Source organism: Muscardinus avellanarius (genome assembly GCF_963383645.1).
Source record: "Muscardinus avellanarius genome assembly, chromosome: 12".
Lineage (NCBI taxonomy): Eukaryota > Metazoa > Chordata > Mammalia > Rodentia > Gliridae > Muscardinus > Muscardinus avellanarius.
This window is the reverse complement of record NC_137798.1, coordinates 44,734,265-44,760,644: the sequence shown is the minus strand read 5'-3', so window position 1 is coordinate 44,760,644 and position 26,380 is coordinate 44,734,265. Positions and strand designations below refer to the sequence as shown.

General features: G+C 41.8%; 2 protein-coding genes across 9 annotated transcripts in view; one reads left to right on the top strand and one right to left on the bottom strand.

Moving 5' to 3' along the window:
• Window positions 1-26,380, bottom strand: part of MIA2 (MIA SH3 domain ER export factor 2) — a gene marked incomplete at both ends in the record, with an annotated part of 118,508 nt that overhangs the window by 68,811 nt on the left and 23,317 nt on the right. For 6 of the 8 annotated variants that reach the window (XM_080708205.1, XM_080708209.1, XM_080708206.1 and 3 more), the window contains 4 exons: window positions 2,406-2,494; window positions 2,594-2,615; window positions 10,032-10,160; window positions 15,306-15,368. In XM_080708205.1, the coding sequence (XP_080564331.1) occupies window positions 2,406-2,494; window positions 2,594-2,615; window positions 10,032-10,160; window positions 15,306-15,368 (303 nt within the window). Of the gene's footprint in view, window positions 1-2,405; window positions 2,495-2,593; window positions 2,616-10,031; window positions 10,161-15,305; window positions 15,369-15,829; window positions 15,875-26,380 lie in introns of those variants that run through there. The other 2 variants (XM_080708207.1, XM_080708204.1) reach the window with 2 other exon arrangements.
• Window positions 24,166-24,564, top strand: LOC308271705 (large ribosomal subunit protein eL31-like; the record flags this gene model as incomplete). Its single annotated transcript, XM_080708215.1, has 1 exon — window positions 24,166-24,564. The coding sequence occupies exon 1, from the start codon at window positions 24,187-24,189 to the stop codon at window positions 24,562-24,564; it is 378 nt and encodes a 125-aa protein (XP_080564341.1). The 5' UTR covers window positions 24,166-24,186.

Below are 26,380 nucleotides of genomic sequence, written 5' to 3'. Positions count from 1 at the left end.
AATGCTCAGGCTTCAATGCCCAGTACCACAAAAGAAAAAATAAATAATAAATAAACACAGATGCAGCAATTCCACTCCTAGACATTATAAGCCCAAAAGAAATGAAAATACATATCCACACACACACAAAACTTCTACATAAATATAATAAACATTGTTATTTGTTGCCCCAAAAGTAAAAATAACCCAAATGTCCATCAAATGACAAATGGATATATAAATCATGGTATAAAATATTATTTGACAGCTGGGCATGGTGGCACATGCTTGTAATCCCCGCGCTTGGAAGGCTGAGACAGGAGGATCGCACAGGTTCGAAGCCAGCCTCAGCTACTGAGTGAGGCTTTCAGCAACTTAGTGAGACCCTGTTTCCAAATAAAATGTGAAATAGGTCTGGGAGGATAGCCCGGAGGTAGAAAGCCTCTGGGTTCCACCCCCAGTACCACCAAAAAAAAAAAAAAAATATATATATATATATATATATATATATATATATATATATATATATATATTATTTGACAAAAAAGAAATTAATTCTGATACATGCTATGACATAAATAAAACAACAAGACTTGGGTATATACCTAAGAGTGGAACTGCTAACTTATGTTTAACATCCTGCCATGAAAAAAAAAGCCAATAACAAAGAACCATATGTTATATGATTCTATGTATGTAAATGTGCAGAATAGGCAAACCTATATAAAAATAAAGTAGATAAGTTATCTAGGGTTTGGGAGTGGAATAGATTGGATGAAAGGTGATAGCTAAGAAGTCTAAGATTTCTTTTTGAGGCAATAGCAATGTTTGAAAGTTGACTGCTATGATGGTGGCACAACTCTATGAATATACAAAAAGCCATACTTTTTTCTGTGTGAGTGGTACTGGGGATGGGAACCCAGGGACATTCTACCTCCAAGGTACACCCCAGCCTTATTTTACTTTTTTATTTTTTTATTTTTTATTTTTCCAGTGGTACTGGGGTTCCTGGAAACCCTTCTACCTCCAGGCTATACTCCCAGACCTATTTTATATTTCTTTTATTTGGAAACAGGGTTTCTTAAGCCAGCAAGGCTGGCTTCAAACCTGCGTGATCCTCCTGTCTCCACCTCACAAGCGCAGGGATTACAAGCGTGCGCCACTACGCCCGGCTTGACTTTTTTATTTTGAAATAAAATCTCACTAAGTAGTGGAGGGCCTAAGTTGCCAAGGCAGGCCGCGAACCTACGATCCCCTTCTCAGTCTACCAAGTACTAGGATTACAAGCATGTACCGCCACACATGACTAAAAAAATAATAGTTTCTAAAAGACAACATAGATGAATATCTTCATATCCTGGGATGGACAAAAATTTCTTTAAGCAGTAAATGAAAAGCAGTTATCATAAAGAAATGATTCACAGCTGGGCATGATGGTGCATACCTGTAATCCCAGTACTTGCAAAGGCTGAGACAGGAGGATCAAAGGTTTGTGGCCAGCCTCAGATACTTGTGAGGCCCCCCACAACTTAGACCCTGTTTCAAAATAAAGAATAAAAATTAGGATTGGCAGTATAGCTCAGAAGTAAAATGTCTCTGGGTTTAATCCCCAGTACCACACACACACAAAAAAAAAAAAAAAGAAAAAAGAAAAATGATTCTCAAGAGACTACTTTAAAATTAAGAACTTCTGCTCTCCAAGACACTCTGAAATGAAAAGGTAAGCCAAAGTGGAAGAAGGTATTTGACAAAAGACTTGTATCTAAGACACAGAAAAACTACATAAAAAAAGAAAAAGACAGATAACTATGCCGTTAAAGATGTAAAAAAGACTTGAAAAGGCAACTTCACAGAAAGAGAACCAAACAGCCATATGATAAGTAAACGAAAAAGGTGCTAAACTTTAGAAGTCAGGGGAAAACAAATTGAAATCACAATGAGAAAACACCATGCACCTACCACAATGGCCAAAACTAGTAAGACTGGCTAAGAATTATCAGAAGCAACAGAACTGGCATACTCTGCAAACAAAGCATTAATAATCCTTTTTTTTTTTCTTTTCTTTTTTTTTTTTTTTTGCAGTACTGGAAATTGAACCCAAGGGCATTCTACCACCAAGCTACACACCTCAGCTATTTTGAAACAGGGTCCCACTAAGTTTAAAGGGCCTCAACTAAAGTAGCTGAGGCTGGCCGCGAACCTGTGATCCTCCTGTCTCAGTCTCCCAAGTACTGGGATTACAAGCGTGAGTCACCATGCCTGGCAATAATCTTAAATTTACATAGAAATAGCTCCACTGAAAAATATAAAGTTCTCTATTTTTTACTTTTTATATACTTTCATTGGCATATTAGTCTCACATCATAATGTCAATCATAGCGATAGTAACATACATGAACACAGTGTTATTTTTTAAAATGTCTTACCTCTTTTTGAGCGAGGTTAACTTTTTCAAGTAGTTTACATTTTTCTTTAATTTGTACAGAAAGCTTTAGAGCAAGCTTTTTTTCTCTTCCTTAAAAAATAATCAATATTATCATGAGTAAAATATTTACTATAAAATTTTTAATTTTATACAACAATAAAATCCAAAATAGACAAAAATAAAGCTTACCCTGATAAAGCCGGCTTCTAACCTGAAACAAATTTAACAAAAGTGACATTAAAACAAAATTCCAGTAAATTCAATTTATTTAGCTTCTACCCCCCACATAAAAATAACAGGTTTCTTATTGCCTTACTATGAATATGATTAGCCAAAGGGGCTCTATTTCCAATGAGAAAAAATGCTACATTTTTAAGTCTTCCTCCTGAAGATGCACATTGTATATCATCATATTAAAGGTTCTATAAAGATAACTGTTTAATTTCACTTAACCCCTCATCCCCAAATATAGCTGGCCCTGAAGTAAACTATTTAAAGAAATTCCTTTTATCATGTCCCCAATGCTAATACCCAAATTAAAATGTTCTATAAAATATTACCATACAGCTGGGCATGGTGGCACAAACATGTAACCCCAGTATTTGAGAGGCTGAGACAGGAGGATCTTGCAGGTTTGAGGCCAGCCTCTGCTACTTAGAGAGGCCCTCCACAACTTAGTGAAACCTTTAAAAAAAAAAAAAAACTGGGAGGCTGGGACAAGAGGACCATGCTTAAAGCCAACCTCAGCTACTTAGTGAAGCTCTCAGGAACTTAGTGAGACCTGTTTCCAAATAAAATACAAAATAGATCTGGGAGTATAGCCTGGAGATCCATTCCCAGTTCCTCAAAAAAAAAAAAAATTGCCATAGGGCTATAGATATGAACTGACTCAAAAGAAACCCTTAACCAAGGCTTTTTCTTCTTTAAGCTTTTTTCACTCAAATAATAAAGGGGGTTAAATCCATTTGTAAGATCAGTCTCAGGGCTAATGTAATATAACCACACAGAAAAGACAACAGAGGACTTAGATCACCAAAAAAATATGCAGACATGAAAATTTTAAAACAAGTTATAGGAGAATGGGTATAGATGAAGAAGAAATAGGGAACTAAAACATCAGATGGAGGAATTCTCTCAAAAGGTAACAGAACCCCATAAAGATAGTAAAAAATAAAAGTTAAGTATTAAGCCAGGAGCAGTAGCACACATATATAATCCCAGTACTTGGGAGGCTAAGGAGGAGGTTTGCAGTTTCAAAGCCAGCCTCAGTAACTCAGCAAGGCCCTCAACAACTTAATGAGACCCTGTTTCCAAATAAAATAAACAGGGCTGAAGATATAATATGAAGATAAAATGCCCCCTGGGTTCAATTCCCAGTACTAGAAAAAAAAAAAAAAGAGAGAGATGAAAGTCAAAAGTAGGCTTAACAAAATAGTCCCAAAAAGAGAGAAAAAAATTAAAGAAATTTCCTAGAAAAGGTCTTCTATTTTAAGATTCCAGAAACAGCTAAAGGAGAAATAAGGAAATAACATATTTCATAGTAAGCACATTAAAATAAGAATATCAGATTAAAAGATTCTAAACCAGGTATGGAGGTACACATCTGTACTTCCAGTACTTAAGAGGCTGAATCAAGAGGATTGCAGGTTCAAGGCCAGCCTCAGCAACTCAGACACCCTGTTTCAAAATAAAATAGGGCTGGGAGCATAGCAGCTCAGAGATAGAATGCTCCTGGGTTCAATCTCTAGTTCAAAAGAAAAAAAAAAATCTAAAAACAATCACAGTTATACTGGATTTGTCAATAAGTAACAGTAGGAGCAAAAAGATAAGTAAAGTTTGTGAAGGCCAGAACTTAGATTGCTTATAATAGAACAAATGACCACTGCAGCAAGATTTAATTCAAATGTTCTCAAAAGGGCACAGTGGTGCACGCCTATAAGCCCAGCTACTCTGGAGCCTGAGGCAGGAGGATCACTTGGGCCCAGACATTTCTTTCTAATTAGACATCAGCATGAGCAACACAGTGACAACCTATCTCAGACAAATAAACATCAATCCTCAAGAATTCAAAATAAAGTCTCAAAAGATTTGTCACATAAAAACCAACACTGAAAACAATTTTGAAGTGTTCAAATATAATAAGAATTAAATCCAGGACACCTGGTGAGAAACATGTCAACTAAGTCAAATCCTTCAGAATATTTGTCTTGAAAGTGATGTAGTACCCGAGGTCCGACCGACTCGGGAGGGTGGACGGGCACGGGTGGGGCTCCCTTAGGCAACCCCCCCACCCGGAAGGCCCCTAGGTCCAGGCCACATGGCCCTGACCCCGGGAGGATGGGCAGGTATGGGCGGGACACCCTTAGGAGACCCCCCTCCCACCCAGAAAGAAAAAAAATGTTCACCCTACTGAGTGCCTGATCCCACATCCTCCCCAAACCACACATACTCTCTTCTCTTATTTTAAAAAAAAGGGAAATGAAAAAAGAAAAATATTCGAGAGGGGTAAGATGGCCCCGGCGGCAGCTAGAATATTGGAGATGCAGACAAAACATATCCATCTGAACTGGAACTTTTGGAAAAATTCCCCACGAAGGAGGACTACTGCTTCTCCACATCGTTAAGAATCCTGGACATCACCTGTCAGGAAAGAGTCTAGCGGAGACCTAGGAGGAAGGTGGTGGCGGCAGCAGTGGCTGAGATAGCGGTGGAGACTTGGATTTGGGAGAGGCAGACATCTGATCCAACCCATGAAGAAATTACCCCAAAGGTCGAATGCTACTGTCACGCATGCTTAGGAACACTGGACAGTATGTGATATGGGAAAAGAGCTTGGGAAAGACTTGAAATGGTGGAGGCAGTCGCATTGGCAGCGGCAAGTACTCAGGGGAGGCAGAGATCTGACATAATATACCTGGAACTTTTGAAGAAATTACCTCAGAGGCAGAATACTACCACCACGCACCCTTGGGAACGTGGGAAAACCTGCTGGGTGAAGAGGGTGCTCGGATCAGAGCCTGCGGAGGGGTGAGGCTGGTGACGGGGCCAGTGAGGCTGGGATCGGAGCCTGCTGTGAGGCAAGGCTGCTACTGAGGCCTCCGAGGCCAGGATCGGAGCCTGCCGAGGGGTTACGCCGGTCCCGAGGTCAGCGAGGCCGGGATAGGAGCCTGCCGAGGGTTTGGGCCGGTGCCAGGGCCAGCAAGGCCAGAATCGGAGCCTGCCGTGAGACAAGGCCAGTGCTGGGGCCTCTGAGGCTGGAATTGGAACCTGCTGAGGGGTTAGGCCGGTGCCAGGGTTAGCAAGACCAGGATCAGAGCCAGCCATGAGGCAAGGCCGGAGCTGAGGCCTCCGAGGCCGGGATTGGAGCCTGCTGTGAGGCAAGGCTGGTGCTGGGGCCTCCGAGGCCAGGATCGGAGCCTGCCAAGGGGTTAGGCTGGTCCCGAGGTCAGCGAGGCCGGGATAGGAGCCTGCCGAGGGTTTGGGCCGGTGCCGGGGCCAGCAAGGCCAGAATCGGAGCCTGCCGTGAGACAAGGCCAGTGCTGGGGCCTCTGAGGCTGGAATTGGAACCTGCTGAGGGGTTAGGCCGGTGCCAGGGTTAGCAAGACCAGGATCAGAGCCAGCCATGAGGCAAGGCCGGTGCTGAGGCCTCCGAGGCCGGGATTGGAGCCTGCTGTGAGGCAAGGCTGGTGCTGGGGCCTCCGAGGCCTGGATAGAAGCCTGCCAAGGGGTTAGGCTGGTGCCGGGGCGAGCGAGGCCAGGATTGGAGCCTGCCTTGAGGTATGGCCAGTGCTGGGGCCTCCAAGGCCGGGATCGGAGCCTGCCGAGGGGTGAGGTCAGTGCCAGGGCCAACGAGGCCGGAATTGGAGCCTGCCATGAGGCAAGGCCGCTACTGAGGCCTCCGAGGCAGGGATCGGCGCCAGCCAAGGGGTTTAGGCTGGTGTCGGGGCCAGCAAGGTCGGGACTGGAGCCTGCCGTGAGGCAAGACCAGTGCTGGGACCTACAAGGCTGGGATTGGACTCTGCTGAGGGGTAAGGCCAGTGCTGGGGCCAGCAAGGCCACGATAGGAAACTGCTGTGAGGCAAGGACGGAGCTGGGACTTGAGAGACCAGGATAAGAGCCTGCCGAGGGGTTAGGCCAGTGCCAAGGTCAGCAAGGCCGGGATCGGAGCCTGTCGTGAGACTAGGCTGGTGCTGGGGCCTCTGAGGCGGGGAGAGGAGCCAGCCGAGGGGTTAGTTCGGTGCGGGGGCCAGCGAGGCCAGGATCAGGGCCTCATGAGGCAAGGCCAGTGCTGGAGCCAGCGAGGTTGGGATCAGAGTCCTCTGGGTGGCCAGGCCACTACTGGGGCCGTCAAGAATGGGATCAGAACTTGCAATGCGGCATGCAGAGAAATAGCACAGAAAATAAAATCCAGATGCTTCCCCTGATTAGCAAGAACTAGGAGGAAAGGGGTAACAGGAGGAGGTCGAGTAGTAGAAAGGGCCCTATTGAGAAGCAATTAAGGTGACCAATCGGAGGGGAGGGGATGGGGGAGGGTGGTATCTCTTTAAAACTCATGAGGTGCGTAAACAATTATATCAAAGATAATCACCAATTAAGCATGGGATCAAGGGAGGGGGAGGGAATGGGATGGGGATTGGATGAGGGATGATATGTGCTTATATATCCTCTCAAGTCTTGTATTCCAAAGTGATGTATGATTACAAAAAAATAATAAATTGCCACCAAAAAAAGTGTTTAACACTAAAAAAAAAGAAAGTGAAGTAGTAAAAGAAAAAGTTAATTTTAAAAAAAGAACAATATGTCTTTAATAATCCAGAATAAAAATCCACATGATACCAACATGAAGGTTGGAAGGGGAAAGATGTCAACAGTGGATATGAGAGTCTGCTGTCTTCCCAGAATAATTTACTTTTAATTGTAAAAAGAATTTAAAAAAAATATAAAGTACAGAAAATTAATAAGCTAAGCTGGAAGAAACTAGTCCAAATACATCAATAACCAATCATAATATATATACATAGACCACTCTTGATCATGAAAAAAGCAATTGCTAGATTATATATAAAAAATGTATACAAAATATACATTCAACAGACACCATGGGAAGGCTGAGAAGTACATGGAAAAAAATATAAACTTGCTACAGCTATATTGCCACTGGATCAAAAAGGCCTTAAGACAGAAGCATCTCTAGAGAGAGAGGCTGAGACAGGAGGATCAAGGTTCATGGACAGCCTCAGCTACTACTTACTGAGGCCATTTGCAACTCAATGAAACCCTGTTTCAAAATAAAGAATAAAAACAAACACATATGGTTTACAAATTCACTGGAGCAATTTCATCAGGGAATTCAAATCAAGGTCATGGTAATATACCATTTATATCCATTCAAATAACAAGAAACAAGAATTCCAACAAGTATTAGAGAGGATATGAATCAATATACTATTGGGGAGAGTATAAAGAGGTATATATAATTTGGAAAATAATTTGATATTACCTTTTTTTGGTACTAGGGTACTAAGATTTGGTACTAAGTATGTTTCATCCAAGCTACACCCCCCCCAGCTAAATTTTATTTACTTAGAACCAGGGTCTCACTAGATTTCTGAGAGCCTCCCTATGTTGCTGAGACTGGCTCTAAACCTGTGATCCTCCTGTCTCAGCCTCCCAAGTACTGGGATTACAAGCATGCGTCACCATACCCAGCTGATTACTTTTTAAAAGTAGACTTCTACATGCCCTATAACCCTGTGATCTAGGTGAGAGAAAATCCTTATACATATACAATAAGAGACATGACCTGAGAATGTACATAGCAGTACTGTTTGTAATAGAAAAAAGCTAGAAATAACTCAAATGTCCAAGGCCATAAAATATGCAGATAAACTATAGTTTTTTTAAAAAAAAATCTAGGGATTAAACCCAAGTTTGCTCTACCACTGAGCTACACTCCAAACCTTTCTAATTTTTTATTATTTTGAGATAGGATCTCACTAAATTGCTGAAGCTGGCCTCGAACTTACAATCTTCCTACTTCAACTTCTCAAATAGCTAGAATTACAGGTGTGTACCATCGTACCTGGTTCATCATATATTCTTATAATGTAATATTCTAGAAGAGATGAAATAAAATTATAGCCTCATTGAAAACTATGGATGAATCTTAACATAAAAAAATGGAGTTTAAAAAAGCTCAAAAGAAAGCCAGGCATGGTGGCACACACTTATAATCCCAGTACTTGGGAGGCTGACACAGGAGGATCTGGGTTCACAACCAGCCTCAGCTACTTAGTGAGGCACTCCGCAACTTAGTAAGACCCTGTTTCAAAATAAAAAATAAAAATCAGGCTGGGGAGTACCTCGAGGGAGAATGCCCCTGGGTTCAATCCCCAGTACCACACACATACAAAAAAAAAAAAAAAAGAAAAAAAAAAGCTGAAAAGCTTATAATGTGATACCAAATAAAATTATATACTATTCTTTTAAAGGATATGACATGACCTATAATCCCTCCCCCAAAAAAGGCTTATTTTGGTACTGAGGACTGAACCCAGGAGCATTTGACCTCCAAGCTATACCTCCAGTCCTATTTTATTTTTTATTTTGAAACAGGGTCTCACTCACCAAGTTACTGAAGCTGGCCTGGACCTATGATCCTTCTGTCTCAGCCTCCCAAGTACTGGGATTAGAGGTATGTACAACCATGCCAAGGCCCTAAAAAGCTTTTAAATGTATGATAATAGTCAACACAGGATCCAGAATAGGGTTACCTTTAATGCAGGGAAGCAAGAATTAAATATGTAAAGATCACCTAAATTTAAGGTATAAATCAATGTTTTTTATTCCAAGTTGGGTGATATGTTCACAGATATTTAGAATACTTTTAAAAGCAAACACATACCAAAAAGAAAAGGAGAAGGAAAAGAAGAAATAAAGAAATAGAGGTGGGAGCCGGGCGTGGTGGCGCACGCTTGTAATCCCTGCGCTTGGGAGGCAGAGATAGGAGGATCGCGCAGGTTCGAAGCCAGCTGCGTGCACTGGCTTAGGAGACCCTGTCTCCAAATAAAAATGTAAAAATAGGTCTGGGAGTGTAGCCCGGAGGTAGAAGGGCTTCCAGGAACCCCAGTACCACCAAAAAGAAAAAAAAAGAAAAAAAAAGAAATAGAGGTGGGGTTTGCGGTTTTAGTATTAGTGGAAAACTTTTTTTTTTTTTTTGCAGTACTAGAGATTAAACACAAGGGCATTCTACCTCCGACTATACCACCAACCCTATTTTTTAGTCTTTATTTTTAAAATAGGGTTTCACTAAGTTGCAAAGTGCCCCACTAAATAGCTGAGGCTGGCTGTGAACCCACAATCCTCCTATCTCAGCCTCCCAAGTACTGAGATTACAAGCATGGGCCACCATACCTGGCTAGTGCATTATATTTCTACCAAGAAATACTTTAAATTTTTTACACAAAAAATTCCTCTGAATCTATACTGTTTAAGTAGCCACATATTAACAAGTGTAACCCACAAAACTATAACCTAACTTGTTCCCGTAAAATAACAAATGTTTATCCTATTACATGTTCAGTCTAATGAAAAATAAACATTCTCTTCGTATGCACTGATTACTTACTGATCGAAAACTTCTCCACAAAAACAAGAGAACAGCAATAAATCCAGTAGCTGCACATATCACCAATTCCCATGAAAAGCTAGAGGGATTAGGGCCTGGTCTCATATCTTCAGGCAATGCTGCCACAACCTTCAAGAAAAAGAAAATTAAATCTGTAAACATGTATTACCAACAAAAAGTGTTAATTACAAATACGGATACAAGTGTATGTGGCCAATTCTATTAATATCCTTTTCAAGAAACAGGCTGCCAGACGAACCAAACAGAAAGCATATGAGGATATTTTTCTGGCAACTTTCAACCACTATCACCCAGTGATAAAAAAAAAAAAAACAGCAATATGATGAAATGCAATGATCTTCAAACTGGAGTTCCACAGAGATGCCTCAAGGCTTTCAAGGATGAGAATAAGAAGCTAGAAAGCCAAAGACAGAAGCGGAGTGGCCTGGGTTCAGGTGCTCTTTCCCTGACTTCAACCAGCTTAGGTTTTATCAGCACAGTATATTGGGTTCCACATAAGATTTCCCCATAAAGCAAAATTAAAAAGTTCAAAAGCTACTAACAGATCTTTGAGTTTGGGATCTGAATATCTCTGTAGGCCCCTCTTCTTATAATTTACTACGTATGTAAATATATAGGTACTTACTAAAAGCAACTATTTCTACTTTTTCTACTCAAAGACCATGATCATAAATGGCCTTCCCTCCCAGCAGGTCATTAGAACAACACTGCTTAAGCCTTTTGCAGTTGCTTCTATATTTCACCTTTTCCTGAGTCAGCTCATAACTCACCTTCACCCAACGCAGTTATTTTGTGCTTTACCAGGCCCCAAATAATACTAAGTCACAAACAAAATAGAAAAGCAGAGGGGAAAAAAGAAAACAGATCCTCTCAAGAACCACCAGCCAATGATGTGAACAGGTATGAATGTATCACTTTGAATTTCACTATGATGTATAATTACAATGTGCCAATAAAAGTTTTTTTGTGTGTGTGGTACTGGGGATTTAACCCAAGGGCATTCTACCCCCGAGCTATATCCCAGCCCTATTTTTTATTCTTTATATGAAACAGGGTCTCAACTGAGTTGCAGAGAGCCTAAGTAGCTGAGGCTGGCTACAAACCTGCTATTCTCCTGTCTCAGCCTCCCAAGTACTGGGATTACAAGCGTGCACCACCACGCCCAGCTCATAAAAGTATTTTTTTAAATAAATTCAACGGTGGTGGCACACACACACCTGTTATCACAGTACTTTAAAGGTTGAGAAAGGAGGGCACAGGTTTGAGGATAGTCTCAGCAAGTAGTGAGACTCTCATTAACCTAGTGAGACCAGGTTTCAAAATAAAAATAAAATAGGGCTGAGTTCAATACCCAGACAAACACACACACACACACAGGCTGTACCTATGATCCTAGTACTTAGGAGGCTGAGACAGGAGATTCGAATCACAGATTCGAGGCCAGTACGTGGTAACTCAGCAAGACCTTGTTTCAAAATAAAAAATAAAACAGGACTAAGGGTATAACTCAGAGGTATAAACCTCCTGAATTCAATCCCCAGTACCACACACCCCTTAAAATTTTTTTTAAAGTATGATTGTGTTTGAATCTGACTAGACTTCAACCCAAGACTTCTATATCAAATTTTCCTTTTGATCTTTCTGCTTAGAAAAACACCCTTTAATTAGTTATTCTTCTCTCCAAGCTGTTTCTTTTGCTGTGTGTGTGTGTGTGTGTGTGTGTGTGTGTGTGTGTTACTAGGGGTGGAACCCAGGGGTTTTTCTACCTCCGGCCAATACTCCCAGACCTATTTTATACTTTATTTGGAAACAGGATCTCACTAAGTTGCTGAGAGCCTCACTAAGTAGCTGAGGCTGGCTTCGAACCTGTGCGATCCTCCCGTCTCAGCTTCCCAAGCGCGGAGATTACAAGCGTGCCCCACCATGCCCAGCCTCTCCAAGCTGTTTTAACTCTGTTCACGAGATATACTCACTTCAAACTGCTATCTACAGTTCGTTAACTTGCTTCAAATAAACATGAATATACACCTAAAAAAAAAAAAAAAAATCCCTTTACCCTGATCTCTGCTTCTGTCTCTCCCTACATTGCCTCAATTATCAGCCATGAGAACGTAAATATCTACTTTTGCCTCTTGAAAAAAGAGGCATTAAACAGAATACTGGGGGGGAAAGTTTTCTTTAGAGTTTACATATTCTGCAAGCATCTTTTTTTCAGCTTATTCAACACATTAAATGCACTGCCTGAAAAAAATCTAATAATTAGCTGAGTATGGCGGTTCACACCTATAATCCCAGCTATTTGGGAGACTGAGGTAAAAGAATGTAGCAGATGGTGTTGATGTTGATTGATTAATTAGAAGTCTCTTGCATGAACAACAGAGTCTCAAGCTGAAGGCCAGCCTCAGAAATTTAGCCAAGACCCTGTTTTGAAATAAAAACTAATAGGGCTAGGGGTGTAGCTCAGTGGTAGAGCACCACTGTGTTCAATCTCCAGTACCCCACACAAAAAAAAACAAGAAGAAAACTGAAAAAGTGTAATCTTCATAAACTGCTGATGAGGAGGTAAAATGGTATAGCCTCTGTGAAAAGCAATTTGTCAGTTCCTCTAAACATGAAGCAAATATGGCCCTGCAATTCCACTCTTAGGTATATACCCAAAAAGTGAAAACATATTCATAAAAAAAAACATGTACACATAGCAGCATTATTCATAATAGCCCAAAAGTATTAACAATCATTCGTCCATTAACTCTGACCTAAAAGTGTTATATCCATGCAATAGAATCTTTTTCAGTCATAAAAAGGAGTGAAGCAGTATTATGTGCTAAAATATGGATAAACCTTGAAAACCTGCTAAGAAGCCATACACAGAAAGCGAAATACTATGCCCTATATTAATACTATACTAATGATCACATTCATATGAAATGTTCAGAATAGACATTTCTAGAGATATAAGGTATATCAGTGCTTTGTTTTGTTTTTAAAACAAGGTCTCACTAGGTTGATGAGTCTCACTACTTGCTAAGGCTATCCTTAAACCTGTGTCTCAGCCTCCCAAGCACTGGGATTACAGGTGTGCACCATCACATCTGGCTTCCAGATGTTTTGTTTTGTTTTTTGGTGGTATTGCGGTTCCTGGAAACCCTTCTACCTCCGGGCTATACTCCCAGACCTATTTTACATTTTTATTTGGAAACAGGGTCTCTTAAACCAGCGAGCTAAAACCTGCACGATCCTCCTGTCTCCGCCTCCTAAGCACCTGGATTACAAGGGTGCGCCACCATACCCAGCTTCCAGATGGTTTTTAAGAGATGGAAGGAGTGGAGACTGCTAATAGATACAGAGTTCCTTTGGGGTGTGATGAAAATGTTCTGAAAATGTGTTTGTAGTTGTGCATTTGCACAACATCGTCAACACATAAACTACAGAGTTAAATAAACACTATAAACAAGAAAAATGTTATTAAAAGATAATTTTTAACTATAAAAATTAAAATTAGAGCAATGTTGTGACATCCTAGCATCCAGGCCAGTACAGTAAGGGTAGTGTCATTTAGCCAAAAAAAAAAAAAAAAAAAAAAATTATCCAGGTGAAGACAATCATCAGATGAGAAAATTGTACAAAACCAGACAGCTCTCTCCATTAGCAGTCTGATAAAAACCAAGTGCTGATTATTGTGTCCTTAGTGAAGAAACAGAAATATGTGCCCAGCAGAGTGGCGCACACCTGTGACCCTGGTACTTGAGAGGCCAGGAGGATTATAGATTCAGGGCAGCCTCAGCAACTTAGCGAAACCCCTTCACAATAAAAAACGGGGATGGAGTTGTGAGAAGTGAATTGTCCCTGAGTTCAATTCCCAGCACAAAAAAAGTGGGGGGGAAGAAGTGCAGCATGAAATTGTCTCTCATCACAATATATTTCTCTTCCTATAAACCCCAACTCAGTAACTGACTACATTGCTATCACCAAAATCTTAGGACTCATCTCCCTTTTTTTTAAACCTGTTTCCTATTCTTCCTTTCATTAAATAATAATAATAATTAATAATAATAATAATAACTTGTTTTGCATTTGTTTCCCTGGCATCTAACCTACATGCTATCAGGAAGCTCTACCTAAACAAAAAGTCTAATAAGCACTGAAAAGCCTTCAGAGTCTCTCCAGACCTACAGTAGCACTTGGAACCTACTTGTCTGCAGTAAACATCACTGCACATCACGCCTGAGCCCACTTCATGCCGCAAGTGATACAGCTCCCAGCTCCCTTCACACACGGCGCTGTTCATGTCTCCTCCACTTAAGCTATTTGCTCAGCCTGAAAAGACTTTCAAAATGTTCGGACTCCCAACCCTCATTTTGCACGAATGCCTCAGTAAGCTTTGCGTCAAGTTTCCACTTGGGGTTGATTTTTTTTTGTCTTTTCTCCCTTAACAGGCAAGCATGCTGCTCTGCTGTCTAAAGACCATTTAGAACCTCAAGCTGACCCTTTCATTTGTACGTGCGTGTGTGTGCACTAGATACACTATGGCTGAACAAATGAGCAAAAAGCATGACAATTTGTTTTAATTCTTCTAACAAAAATTAACTATCTCAATATTTAAATGGTCTTTTTAAAAATGCAGTGTTTTTTTTCCCCAAACGCAGCAACCTCAATGTCCTTAAATATAACAATTAAAAAAAAATCTACAAACACCTTAGGAGAAAGATATTTGCAACAAAACAAACCTGGGGGGGGAAAAATACACATTTTGAACCCAAGGGGAGGGGGGTTACCCTCTCTAGACTTTACATTAACACGAACTTGCACGTGAACAAGACAGCTTAACAAGAAGCAAGGAACCATCTCTGCTTCTGCTGCCTTCTTTATTGAAAGAAAATGCAGAATTAAAGTCCCAACTCCCGCTCAAGCTCTCGGGTGTCCTTCCAAGACCAAGAGAAGTTTCACCACTAAATAAAAACTCGTCCCAGAGGCCGGTCCTCAAGTTTCTCCCAGCAAGAGGAGCCACGTGTCACTGACCCCTGCTCGAAATATAAGTAACAAAACGGAGGAGCTAATTCATTTGGGGAAGGGCGAGCCCTCTGCAAAGTCCCGCAGCACAGCCGGCCCCGCCGCCTCCCGGGCTCGGGTGTCCTCGGACCCGACAGGCCGCCGGGGAGGCCGGGGGCGAGGCCGGGGAGGCCGGGGAGGGAGGCCGGGGGCGAGGCCGAGGAGGCTGGCCGGGGGCGAGGCCCGGCCCGCGGGCCGACTCACCCTGCGCACTTCCTCCAGCAGCAGCCCCAGGTAGGGCGGCGCGGCCGCCGGCGGCCCCTCCATGGCGCCCGGCTGCTCCGCCCCGCCCGGCCGGCCGGGCCGCGCCACAACAGGCGGCGCCTGGGCGTTCGGCCTCCCGGGCCGCACGGGGCCGCCTGTGCGCGCCGGCGGGGGCGGCGGGGGCGGCGGAAGCGGCACCGGCTCGGGCTGCGCTCGCGCTCCACGCCGCCGCGGTGCCGGCCGCCGGGCGCGCCCCCGACGTCCGCGTCCCCGACGTCCGCGCCCCCGACGTCCGCGCCCCCGACGTCCGCGCGCGCCCCGCGAGCCCGCAGACGTGGCCCGCCGGCTCGCTCTTAAAGGGGCCGCCGCCCTGCGCCTGCAGCTCCCAGCTCCGGGCTGCGCTGCGGGGCTCGGGCTCGCGTGCCGCCCGCACAGCCTAGACCGGCGCCGAGGCCCAGGACCCGCCTCTCCGCCCCGCTCCAGCCCGCCGTCCGCACCCCACGCCAGCCCCGAAGGCGCCGTACCCCCGCGGACCCCGGCGGCCCCGGGAAGCCGACCGCCGCCTGCATGGCTGTCGCCCAGAGGTGGCCCAGCGGCGGCCGGACTTTGCTCCTTGGGCGGGAAAGCGTGGCGGGTCAGCCTCCGCGAGGCCCGAGTTTAACCTCTCCTGCTCCCGTCCCTCCATCGGAGAGGGCCCGGGGTCTGCTCACCTGCCTGAGCTACCCGGGCCCCCGCGGGGCGGTGCTCGGCAACCCCATTAGCTCCTGGATACCCAAGTACCTGAGCCAACCCGGTGGACCTTGGCCCAGCGCCTGCTGTTTTCCTCCGAATAGAAGAGCTAAAAGTAGCAACTTGACTCTCTAAATTTAAGATCCTATTTTTAGGACCGTGGAATAAAGTACTCAGGAATGGATTTCTTCGTGGGAGACGACTTTAGATAACATTAGGTGTAGAGGATAACCTCTTACACATATGTCTTCCTTACCAGCATGATAGCTCTCAGCAAATTCTGCCTTTAAATCTAAAGCATCTCAAAAAGGAACAGATTATATCTAAATAAATTGCCCGAAAGAACGCCACCTATGAACAAAATCCTCAAACCTTGGGAGATTTGCCTAGTGTAAGCTCTAAGAGAACTGGTATGCCATAAAAAGTATCAAGAAACGCCCAGGTTCACAGAAATTGTTTTTTTTATGACCAAAATGTGGTCTAGTTTATCGAAATTCAAACTGCTTTGTCTCCTTTGCCACATCAGCCTAAGGAGTTTCAGGAAGTACCACGTATCAGAGAGTAAAAGAAATTGCTTACTAATTCCCTAGTTTTGCGGTATTACGCAACCTTTATACTTGTTGGACATTATTGAAATCAGCTTATGTGCGTAGCTTGTCAGAACAGAAGCATTAAAAAAAAAACTCGTCTTTATAATTTCAAAGACCCGTAGAACAATCTATGCCCCAATTAGAACATTGTAGTACTCAAAAATGTTTCACAGTCGAACATTTTCAGGAGACTCCAGAATCATTTCCAGCTTTAGGGTTTATAAAAAAAAAAAAAAAAGTAACAAAGTAGGGACAAAAGAATAAGTAGATTTAAAAAAAAAATAAGAAAAGATATCTAAGTCCCACAGAGCAACAAAAGAGTAAATCTTAACAAACTCAGTACACACACCAAATCTAATGTTTTTTGTGCACTAAGTGATAAAAAAACTTACCTCTTCCTCCAGATCTTTCATTTCCATTTCTTAAAAACCTCATGTTAAAATTTCCTAACATATAAAGTTCTATTAAGTGCCTCATATCCTTGAGAAACATTTCAGATTCTAATACATCCTGCACGCTTCTGTTTCCACACTGACCCGGCCTGTTTTGACACTTGTGTGGCAACGGGGTGCTAAAAGGTGGAGCTGTGACTACCAACCCATAATCCAATTTCATGGACTTTACAACTGATTAAATAAACATATGTACATAAAATATGTTTGTATATATATTTATATGTACATACATGTGTGTAAATGATTTCTTAAATAGTATGCATATTACTATCCTCTTAAAATCTACAATTGAAAAGAAAAATTCCTAAATTTGCTAATTGATAAGAAAATTGTTATCAATTTGCTAATTGATAACAAAGTTGAATATTTTATTCTATAGTCTATTCATGCAGAGCAGAAGACTTCTGTCATGTAAAAGACATTCAGAGATTGTTCTCCATGAACAGACACAGGATTTTGCTGTGTTCTATAGAACCTGCTTTAGAGGAAAGGGAGAACAAGTGTTTTGTGTTTATAAAAGCCACTAGAAGATGTCCAAGACCACTAGAAAACATTGCACTTGTATGTGCTAACCAGTAAACTCTGTCCACAACCTAGAAACTGATCTCCCTTCTGAAGGCCCCAGCAAAGCTATAAGTACTAGTTACTCCCACTTAATTAAACAGGCAGTGTCACAGGTACAGGACCTAGGCCTTTGGAAGAAAACCAAGCAAAATTGCCGATCCACCTCTCATTCTCATGCCAATGATGTAAGAGTTGTTCTCAGAGCAGTGAATCAGGAGCCACCTGTTGAACAAGAGCTGGGTACTTTCCAGTGTTCATTCCACCTATAGACAAGGCATTCCAGTTAAGAGTATATGAATATTAGAACTCAGGTTTCTCAATTGTAAAATAAAGATAAAAAGTACTATTGATTGCGATGACTTGCAAGAATGAATGTTCTGCACAAAATCTACTTGGAATTAAGCCAGGCATGGTGACATATGCTTATAATTGCAGTACTTGGGAGGCTGAGACAGGAGGATCAGGTTTGCGGCCAGCCTCAGCTACTTAGGCCCTCCGCAACTTAGTGACACCCTGTTTCAAAATTAAGAATAAAAAGTAGGGCTGGGTTGCAACTCAGAGATAGAATGCCCCTAGATTCAGTCCCCAATACCACACACACACACACACACACACACACACACACACACACAAATCTATTTGGAATTCCCAGTTGAAACAATTACCTAAAACATTTAGAGAAGAAAACAAAACCCCTTTTACTTAAAAAAAAAAAAAAATTAACTGAAGCCAGGCATAGTAGTGCACAGTTGTAATTCCAGCATTTGGGAGACTGAGACAGAAAGATCATGGTTCCCAGACAGCCTCAGCCACTTACTGAGGCCCTTTGCAACTCAGTGAGACCCTGTTTCAAAATAAAGAATAAGAAATGGGGCTGGGGTATAGCGCCAAGGTAGAATTCCCCTGGGTTCCATTACCAGGTCTGAAAAAAAAAATTTTTTTTAACTGAAAAATTTCTCAACTTTTTTCACTTACTGCAGCTCTTCAGATCTGTATGGGTGTTGAAAACATGCTCTCAGATAAGAATTCTAGATCTCACAGTAACTATTAGAAGATTTAGTCCAAAGATTATGGACTTGGAAGCCGTATAGAGAAGAAACAGTTGAAATAAATACAGGGAATTGAAGAGTACTTATTTACATAAATAAGCATTATTTGGTTTGAGCTTTTTGTTGCCCTGTAAGAACTGCAGGCTTTTTTCTTTTTTTTTTCTTTTTTTTTTTTTTTTTTGTGGTATTGGGGATGGAACCCTTCTACCTCTGGGCTACACTCCCTTACCTTTTTTTTTTTTTTTTTTTTTTTTTTTTTCATTTGGAAACAGGGTCTCTTAAGCCAGCAAGGCTGGCTTCGAACCTACACCATCCTCCTGTGTCTGCCTCCCAAGCGCGGGGATTACAAGCGTGAGCCACCACACCCGGCATCTTTTTTGTTTTTTTTTAATACTGGGGATTGAACCCAAAGGCATCCTACCTCTGAGCTACACCCCCAGCCCTTTCTATTTTTTATTTTGACAAAAGGGTCTAAGTTACTGAAAGACTTGCTAAGATGCTGAGGCTGGCACTGAACCTGCAATTCTCCTGTCTCCATGTCCGAAGGACTAGAATTATAGGTATCCACCACCATGCCTGGCAAGAATTGAAGACTATATTAGTCCTCAGTTTTCTCAAGAAAACCCAGAAATCCTGATTTTTAAATCAGGATTTAATCACCTTTTAACTGATGACAACCAATTCATAAATTTTAAAACAATGCTCAGCCAAGTATGGTGGTACATGCTTATAATCCCAGTACTTGGGAGGCTGAGACAGGAAGATAGCAGGTTGGAGGACAGCCTCCGCAAGTAATGAGACTCCATCAACCTAGTGAGACCCTGCTTAAAAATAAAAATAAATTATGGCTGGAGTGTAAGTTGGAGGTAGAATACCCAGTACCACACACATATACACACACAAATATGTTCAGGCCAGACATAGTGGTGCACACTTATAATCCCAGCATTTGGGAGACTGAGACAGGAGGATCAAGATTCGCAGCCAGCCTCAGGTACTACATAATGAGGCCCTTTGCAACGCAGTGAGACCCTGTTTCAAAATAAAAGAATAAAAAATAGGGCTGGGGCTGTAGCTCAGAGATAGAATACTCCTGGGTTCCATCCCCAGTGCTGAAAAAAAAAAAAAAAAGGTTCAAACCATTTTTCTTAAACAATGTTCAAACCAGTTTTGACCATCAGCCTGTGATCTAGTCTCAGCTTCTACTATTAAAACAGATTCCTAGGACTGGCATGGTGGCATACACCTGTAATTTTAGTCGTTGGGAGGCTGAGACCGAAGGATTGCAGGTTTAAAGCCAGCCTTAGCAACATAGTGAGGCTTTCAGCAACTTAGATAAGACTCTGTTTCTCAAATAAAAAATAAAATAAAACAGGACTAGGGCTGTAGCTTGGAAGTAGAATGACCCTGATCTTGGGTTTAGTTAAAAAAAAAAAAAAACTCCTTAGAAAAGGATCACAGATTCATGGCCAGCCTCAGCAATTTAGTGAGGCCCTCTACAACTTAGTGAGACCCTATTTCAAAATAAAAAAAATAATACTGAGTGTGGTGGTGCATGCTTGTAATCCCAGTACTTGGGAGGCTGAGACAGGAGGATCTCAGGTTTGCAACCAGACTGAGTTAATTGTGAGGTCCTCTGCAACTTAGTGATACCCTGTTTCAAAAATAAAGAATAAAAATAGGGCTAGGGGTGTAGTTTGGAGATAGAATGCTCTGGGATTGGCCCCCAGTATTTAAAAAAATAAAGTCAAAATAAAAAATAAAATAGGACTGGGGATGTAGGTCAAAAGTAGAACACCCCTATATTCAATACCCAGAAACTGCCCCCCAAATGTGTACACTCACACATACACACACACACACACAAATACACACACACACACACACGACTCCTTCTCAGAGCATAAGTGATTTTTCAAATATAATTAATAATTTTGTTGTTGTTGTTGTTGTTGTTGTTGTTGTTGTTGTTGTTTGGTAGTGCTGGGGTTCCTGGAAGCCCTTCTACCTCTGGGCTACACTCCCAGACCCATTTTATTTATTTTTTTATTTGGAAACAGGGTCTTTTAAGCCAGTGCAGCTGACTTCAAACCTACGGGATCCTCCTGTCTCCGCCTCCCAAGCGCAGGGATTACACGCGTGCGCCACCACGCCCGGTGTTTATAATTAATAATTTAAATTTAGTTAATACCATTGAGTGCCCATATAAGAAGAGAGTTACCAAGTAAACAACCTAATGACACATCTCAAGGACCTAGAAAGACTGCAACAGTCTAATCCCAAAGCCAGCAAAAGGCAAGAAATTATTAAAATCAGAGCAGAAAGAAATGAAATAGAGAATTTTTAAAAATTCAAAGAATCAACAAAACAAGAAGCTGGTTCTTTGAAAAGATTAATAAGATTGACAAACCCCTGGCCAACCTAACCAAAAGAAAAAGAAAATCAACTCAAATTATTAAAATCAGAAATGAAAGCTGGGTGTGGTGGTGCATGCTTGTAATACCAATACTTGGGAGGCTGAGATAGGACGATTCAAGTTCACAGCCAGCCTCACCAACTTAGTGAGACCCTGTTTCAAAACAAAGAATAAAATCGGGCTGGGGATATAGTTCAGAGGTAATATGCCCCTGGGTTCAATCTTCAGTATCATAAAAAATAAAATAAAATAAAATCAGAAATTAAAAAGGAGACATCATCACAGTGGGGAATTCAAAGGATTATCAGAAACTATTTTGAAAATGTATAATCCAATAGACTGGAAAACACGGAAGAAATCGATAGATTTCTAAGCACATCTACCTAAATTGAACCTAGAAGACATAGTAAGCCTAAATCAACAAATAGCAAGCAAAGAAATAGAAACAGCAAAAAAAAAATTCTGCCATCAAAGAAAAGCCCAGGCCCTGATGGGTTTCCAGCTAAATTCTACAAAGCCTGCAATGAAGAACTAATCCCAGTACTTCAGAAGTTGTTCTGGGAAATTGAAAAAGATGGAATTCTCCCAAATTCCTTCTACAAGGCTGGTATCACATTAATCTCAAAACCAAATAAAGATACCTCAAGAAAAGAAAATTACAGCCCAATATCCTTGATGAACATAGATGCAAAAATGCTAAACAAAATACTAGCTATACGCATTCAAAATCATATCAAGAGAATTGCACACCATGACCAAGTTGGTTTCATCCCAGAAAAGCAAAGCTAGTTCAACATATGCAAATCAATATACATTATTCACCAGATAAATAGAACTGAGAACAAAAAACATATGATCACATCAATAGATACTGAAAAAGCATTTGACAAAATCCAACACCCATTCATGTTAAAAACACTGCAGAAAATTGGAATAGAAGAAATGTATTTCAACATCATTAAGGCAATATACAGTAAACCCAATAATCCTATTGAATGGGGAAGAACTGCAAGAATTTCTTCTAAAATCAGGAACAAGACAAGAATGCCCACTATCAAAATCAGGAACAAGACAAGGATGCCCACTATCACCGCTCCTTTTCAATATAGTCCTTGAGACTCTTGCCACAGCAATAAGACAAGAGAAGAAAATCAAAGTAATTCAAATAGGAAGAGAGGAATTAAAACTATCCTTATTTGCAGATGACATGATCCTTTATCTAGAAGACCCAAAGAAATCAACCAAAAGACTTCTGGAGCTGATCAACCAATTCAGCAAAGTTGTAGGATACAAAATCAATCTAAAGAAATCAGTTGCTTTTCTATACGTCAACAATGAATCCACAATGAAAGAAATAAAGAAAACAATTCCATTCACTGTAACCTCAAAACCAATAAAATACCTAGGAATAAACCCAACCAAAGATGTAAAAGGCCTCTACAATGAAAACTATAAAACATTAAAGAAAGAAATTGAACAAGATGGAATGATCTTGCTTGCTCATGGACAGGCAGAATAAATATCATCAAAATGGCCATTCTGCCAAAAGTTATCTACAGATTCAATGCAATTCCTATCAAAATACCAATGACATTCTTGATAGACCTAGAAAAAATCAGTCATGAATTTTATATGAAGAAAGAAAAGACCCAGAATAGCCAAAGCAATCCTCAGCAATAAGTACTATGCAGGAGGCATCGCAATCTCTGACTTCAAATTATACTATAGAGCAATAGTAGTAAAAACAGCATGATAGCCTGGCGTGGTGGCGCATGCTTGTAATCCCCATGCTTGGGAGGCTGAGACAGGATAATGGCACAGGTTCGAAGCCAGCTTCAGCTACTTAGTGAGGCTCTCAGCAACTTAGTGAGACTCTGTTTCCAAATAAAGTATAAAATAGGTCTGGGAGTATAGCCCTGAGGTAGAAAAGCCCCTGGGTTCCACCACCAGTACCACACACACAAAAAAAAACCCAGCATGATATTGGCACAACAGGCAAACAGAGGAATGGAAATGAATAGAAGATACAGAAACAAACCCACATACCTATAGTCAATCGATCTTTGACAAAGGGGCCAAACTCATATGCTGGAGAAAAGACAGCCTTTTCAACAAATGGTGCTGGGAGAACTGGCTATCCATTTGTTGAAAGATGGAACTGAATTCTTACCTCTCACCATGCATAGGAACCAACTCGACATGGATCAAAGACTTAGAAATTAGATCAGAGACTGTGAAGTTATTAGAGGAGGGCATAGGCTCAACACTCCAGCGTATAGGCACAGGCAGTAACTTTCTCAACAAGACTTCCAAAGTGCAGGAAATTAAAGCAGAATTAACAAGTGGAATGGCATCAAACTAAAAAGTTTCTGCTCCTCAAAGGAAACCATCAAGAACCTAAAGAGAAAGCCTACAGAATGGGAGATCTTTACCAGCCACCACTCTGCTAGGGGGCTAATATCCAGAATATACAAAGAGCTCAAAAGACTCTACGCTAGCAAAACAAACAACCCAATCAAGAAATGGGCAACTGAATTGAATAGACACTTCACAAAAGAAGAGATACAAGCTAGGAGTGGTGGCACATGCTTGTAATCCCAGCATTTGGGAGGCTGAGACAGGAGGATAGCAGTTCGTGGACAGCCTCAGCTACTTAATGAGGCCCTCTGCAACTCAGTGAGATGCTATTTCAAAATAAAGAATAAGCCGGGCGTGGTGGCACACGCTTGTAATCCCAGCATTCGGGAGGCTGAGACTAGAGGATCACAGTTCACAGACAGCCTCGGCTACTTATTGTGAGGCCCTCTGTAACTTAGTGAGACCCTGTTTCAAATTAAATAATAAAAAATAGGGCAGGGGATGTAGCTCGTAGGTTGAATGTCCCTGAGTTCCATCCTCAGACCCGCAAAAAAGTTAATTAAATAATTAAATAATCCATGATTATTTTAAGAATATGATCCTCCAGCTAGAGGTAGAGGATCATAAGTTCAAGGCCAATTTAGAAAACTTAGTAAGACCTTGTGTCAAAATAAAAAATTAAAAGGGCCGGGGCTTCCTTTCCAACTTGGGCCCGGCAAAATGGCTCCCGCAAAAAAGGGTAGCAAGAAGAAGAAGGGCCATTCAGCCATCAACGCGGTGGTGACGTGGGAGTGCGCCATCAATATTCACAAGCGCATCCACCGAGTGGGTTTCAAGAAGCGTGCCCCTCGGGCACTCAAGGAGATCCGGAAGTTTGCCATGAAGGAGATGGGGACTCCAGATGTGCACATTGATACCAGGCTCAACAAAGCCGTCTGGGCCAAAGGAATCAGGGACATTCCATATCGGATTCGTGCGCGATGGTCCAGAAAGCGGAGTGAGGATGAAGACTCACCCAACAAACTTCACACCTTGGTCACCTACGTTCCCGTTACCACCTTCAAAAATCTGCAGACAGTCAACGTGGATGAGAACTAACCACTGAAAGCCAAATAAAAGTTATAAAAGCTAATAAAATAAAAGGGCCGGGGATGTAGCTCAGTGGTAAAATATCCCTGGGTTCTGTCCCCAGCACTGCAAAAATCTAATCTTAATTTGATCCCTATGTAAATCTTTAGCTTTACCCTATATTCAATCAAACTATTATTTATAGTTCTCCAAACATGTCATATTCTCTCCCGCTTCTGTACTTTTAAAAATGCTCCCTTCTGCTGGGCGTGGTGGCGCATGCTTGTAATCCCCGCGCTTGGGAGGCAGAGACAGGAGGATCGCGCAGGTTCGAAGCCAGCCGCGCGCTGGTTTAGGAGACCTTGTTTCCAAATAAAAATGTAAAAATAGGTCTGGGAGTGTAGCTCGGAGGTAGAAGGGCTTCCAGGAACCCCAGTACCACCAAAAAAAAAAAAAAAAAATGCTCCCTTCTAGCCAGGCGTGATGGCGCACGCTTGTAATCCCCACATTTGGGAGGCAGAGACAGGAAGATCGCGCAGGTTCAAAGCCAGCCTTGCTGGCTTAAGAGACCCTGTTTCCAAATTTTAAAAAATATAAAAATAGGTCTGGGAGTGTAACCCAGAGGTAGAAGGGTTTCCAGGAACCCCAGAACCACCACCACCAAAAAAAAAAAAAAAAAAATGCTCCCTTCTCAGCCAGCACAAGAATGCATGCCCTGTAATCCTTAAATCTGGGAGGCTGAGACAGGAGGATCGCAGATCCGAAGCCAGCTTCAGGAACTTGGTGAGGTCTTCAGAGACACTAAAAAGGCTGGGAGTGTATCTCAGATGTAGAATGCCCCTGGGTCCAATCCCCAGTAAAACACACACACACACACACACACACACACACACACACACACACACACTCACACATTCTCTCCCTCATCAACCTAGAATGCCCATCCTTTCTTTTTCTGGCTATCTCTACTCTTGCTTCACGATCAGCTCAAATGTGATCTTCTCTAGGGCACTTTTCTAAGCTCCTCCTCCCACACTCTCTGCTTACCACTCCCAATCACTTCAATACAGACATCTCTTGTATCAATAGCATCCTATGGCCGTTTTAGCATTATATCATAATTATTGTTTTTCTTATCTGTGTCCTCCACTTAGTGAGCTCCTTGAAAGTGACCACTGTTAAATTTCATTTCACAATATAAACAAGAAGATAAAATGCTTTTTCACAATATACAAATATATATAGTAGATTTTTTAAAAAAGGAACTAGTGAAAGTTCTCCTAAATGCCAAATGCTATAGCTGGCTCCTATTGCAATATGAAACCTAATCTAATAATAAAATTTGTAATAAATGAAAAGGTTATCATATTTTGGAATTTGAGTTACAACTTGATTAAACTTTAAGATATTAGTTGGCTTTGTACTCTCACATTACACCACTTTGAGGTCACAGTTGTCGCTGGATACTAATAATTTGCTTGAGACTCGTTTTAGTTCATATTATTTCCGAGTCAACTCATTTAGTACAATTTTCCCTAATTTGAAAAAAAAAGAGAGCCAGGCATGGTGGTGTATGCCTGTAATCCCAGTACTTGGGAGGCTGAGATGGGAGGATCACAGGTTCGAGGACAGCCTCAGAAAATAGTGAGACTCTCATCAACCTAGAAAGAGCCTGTTTCAAAAAAAAAAAAAAAAAAAAAAGAAAAAAGTGCATAATTGACTTCCGGGAAGATGGCGACCGAGAAAAGCGGGGCTTAAGAGTCCCGCTAACAACCAATCTCCATTACCACAAAAAGAGCGCCTTTCATAGCCAGAAAACACCATCACCAGAAAAACAAAAAAAAAC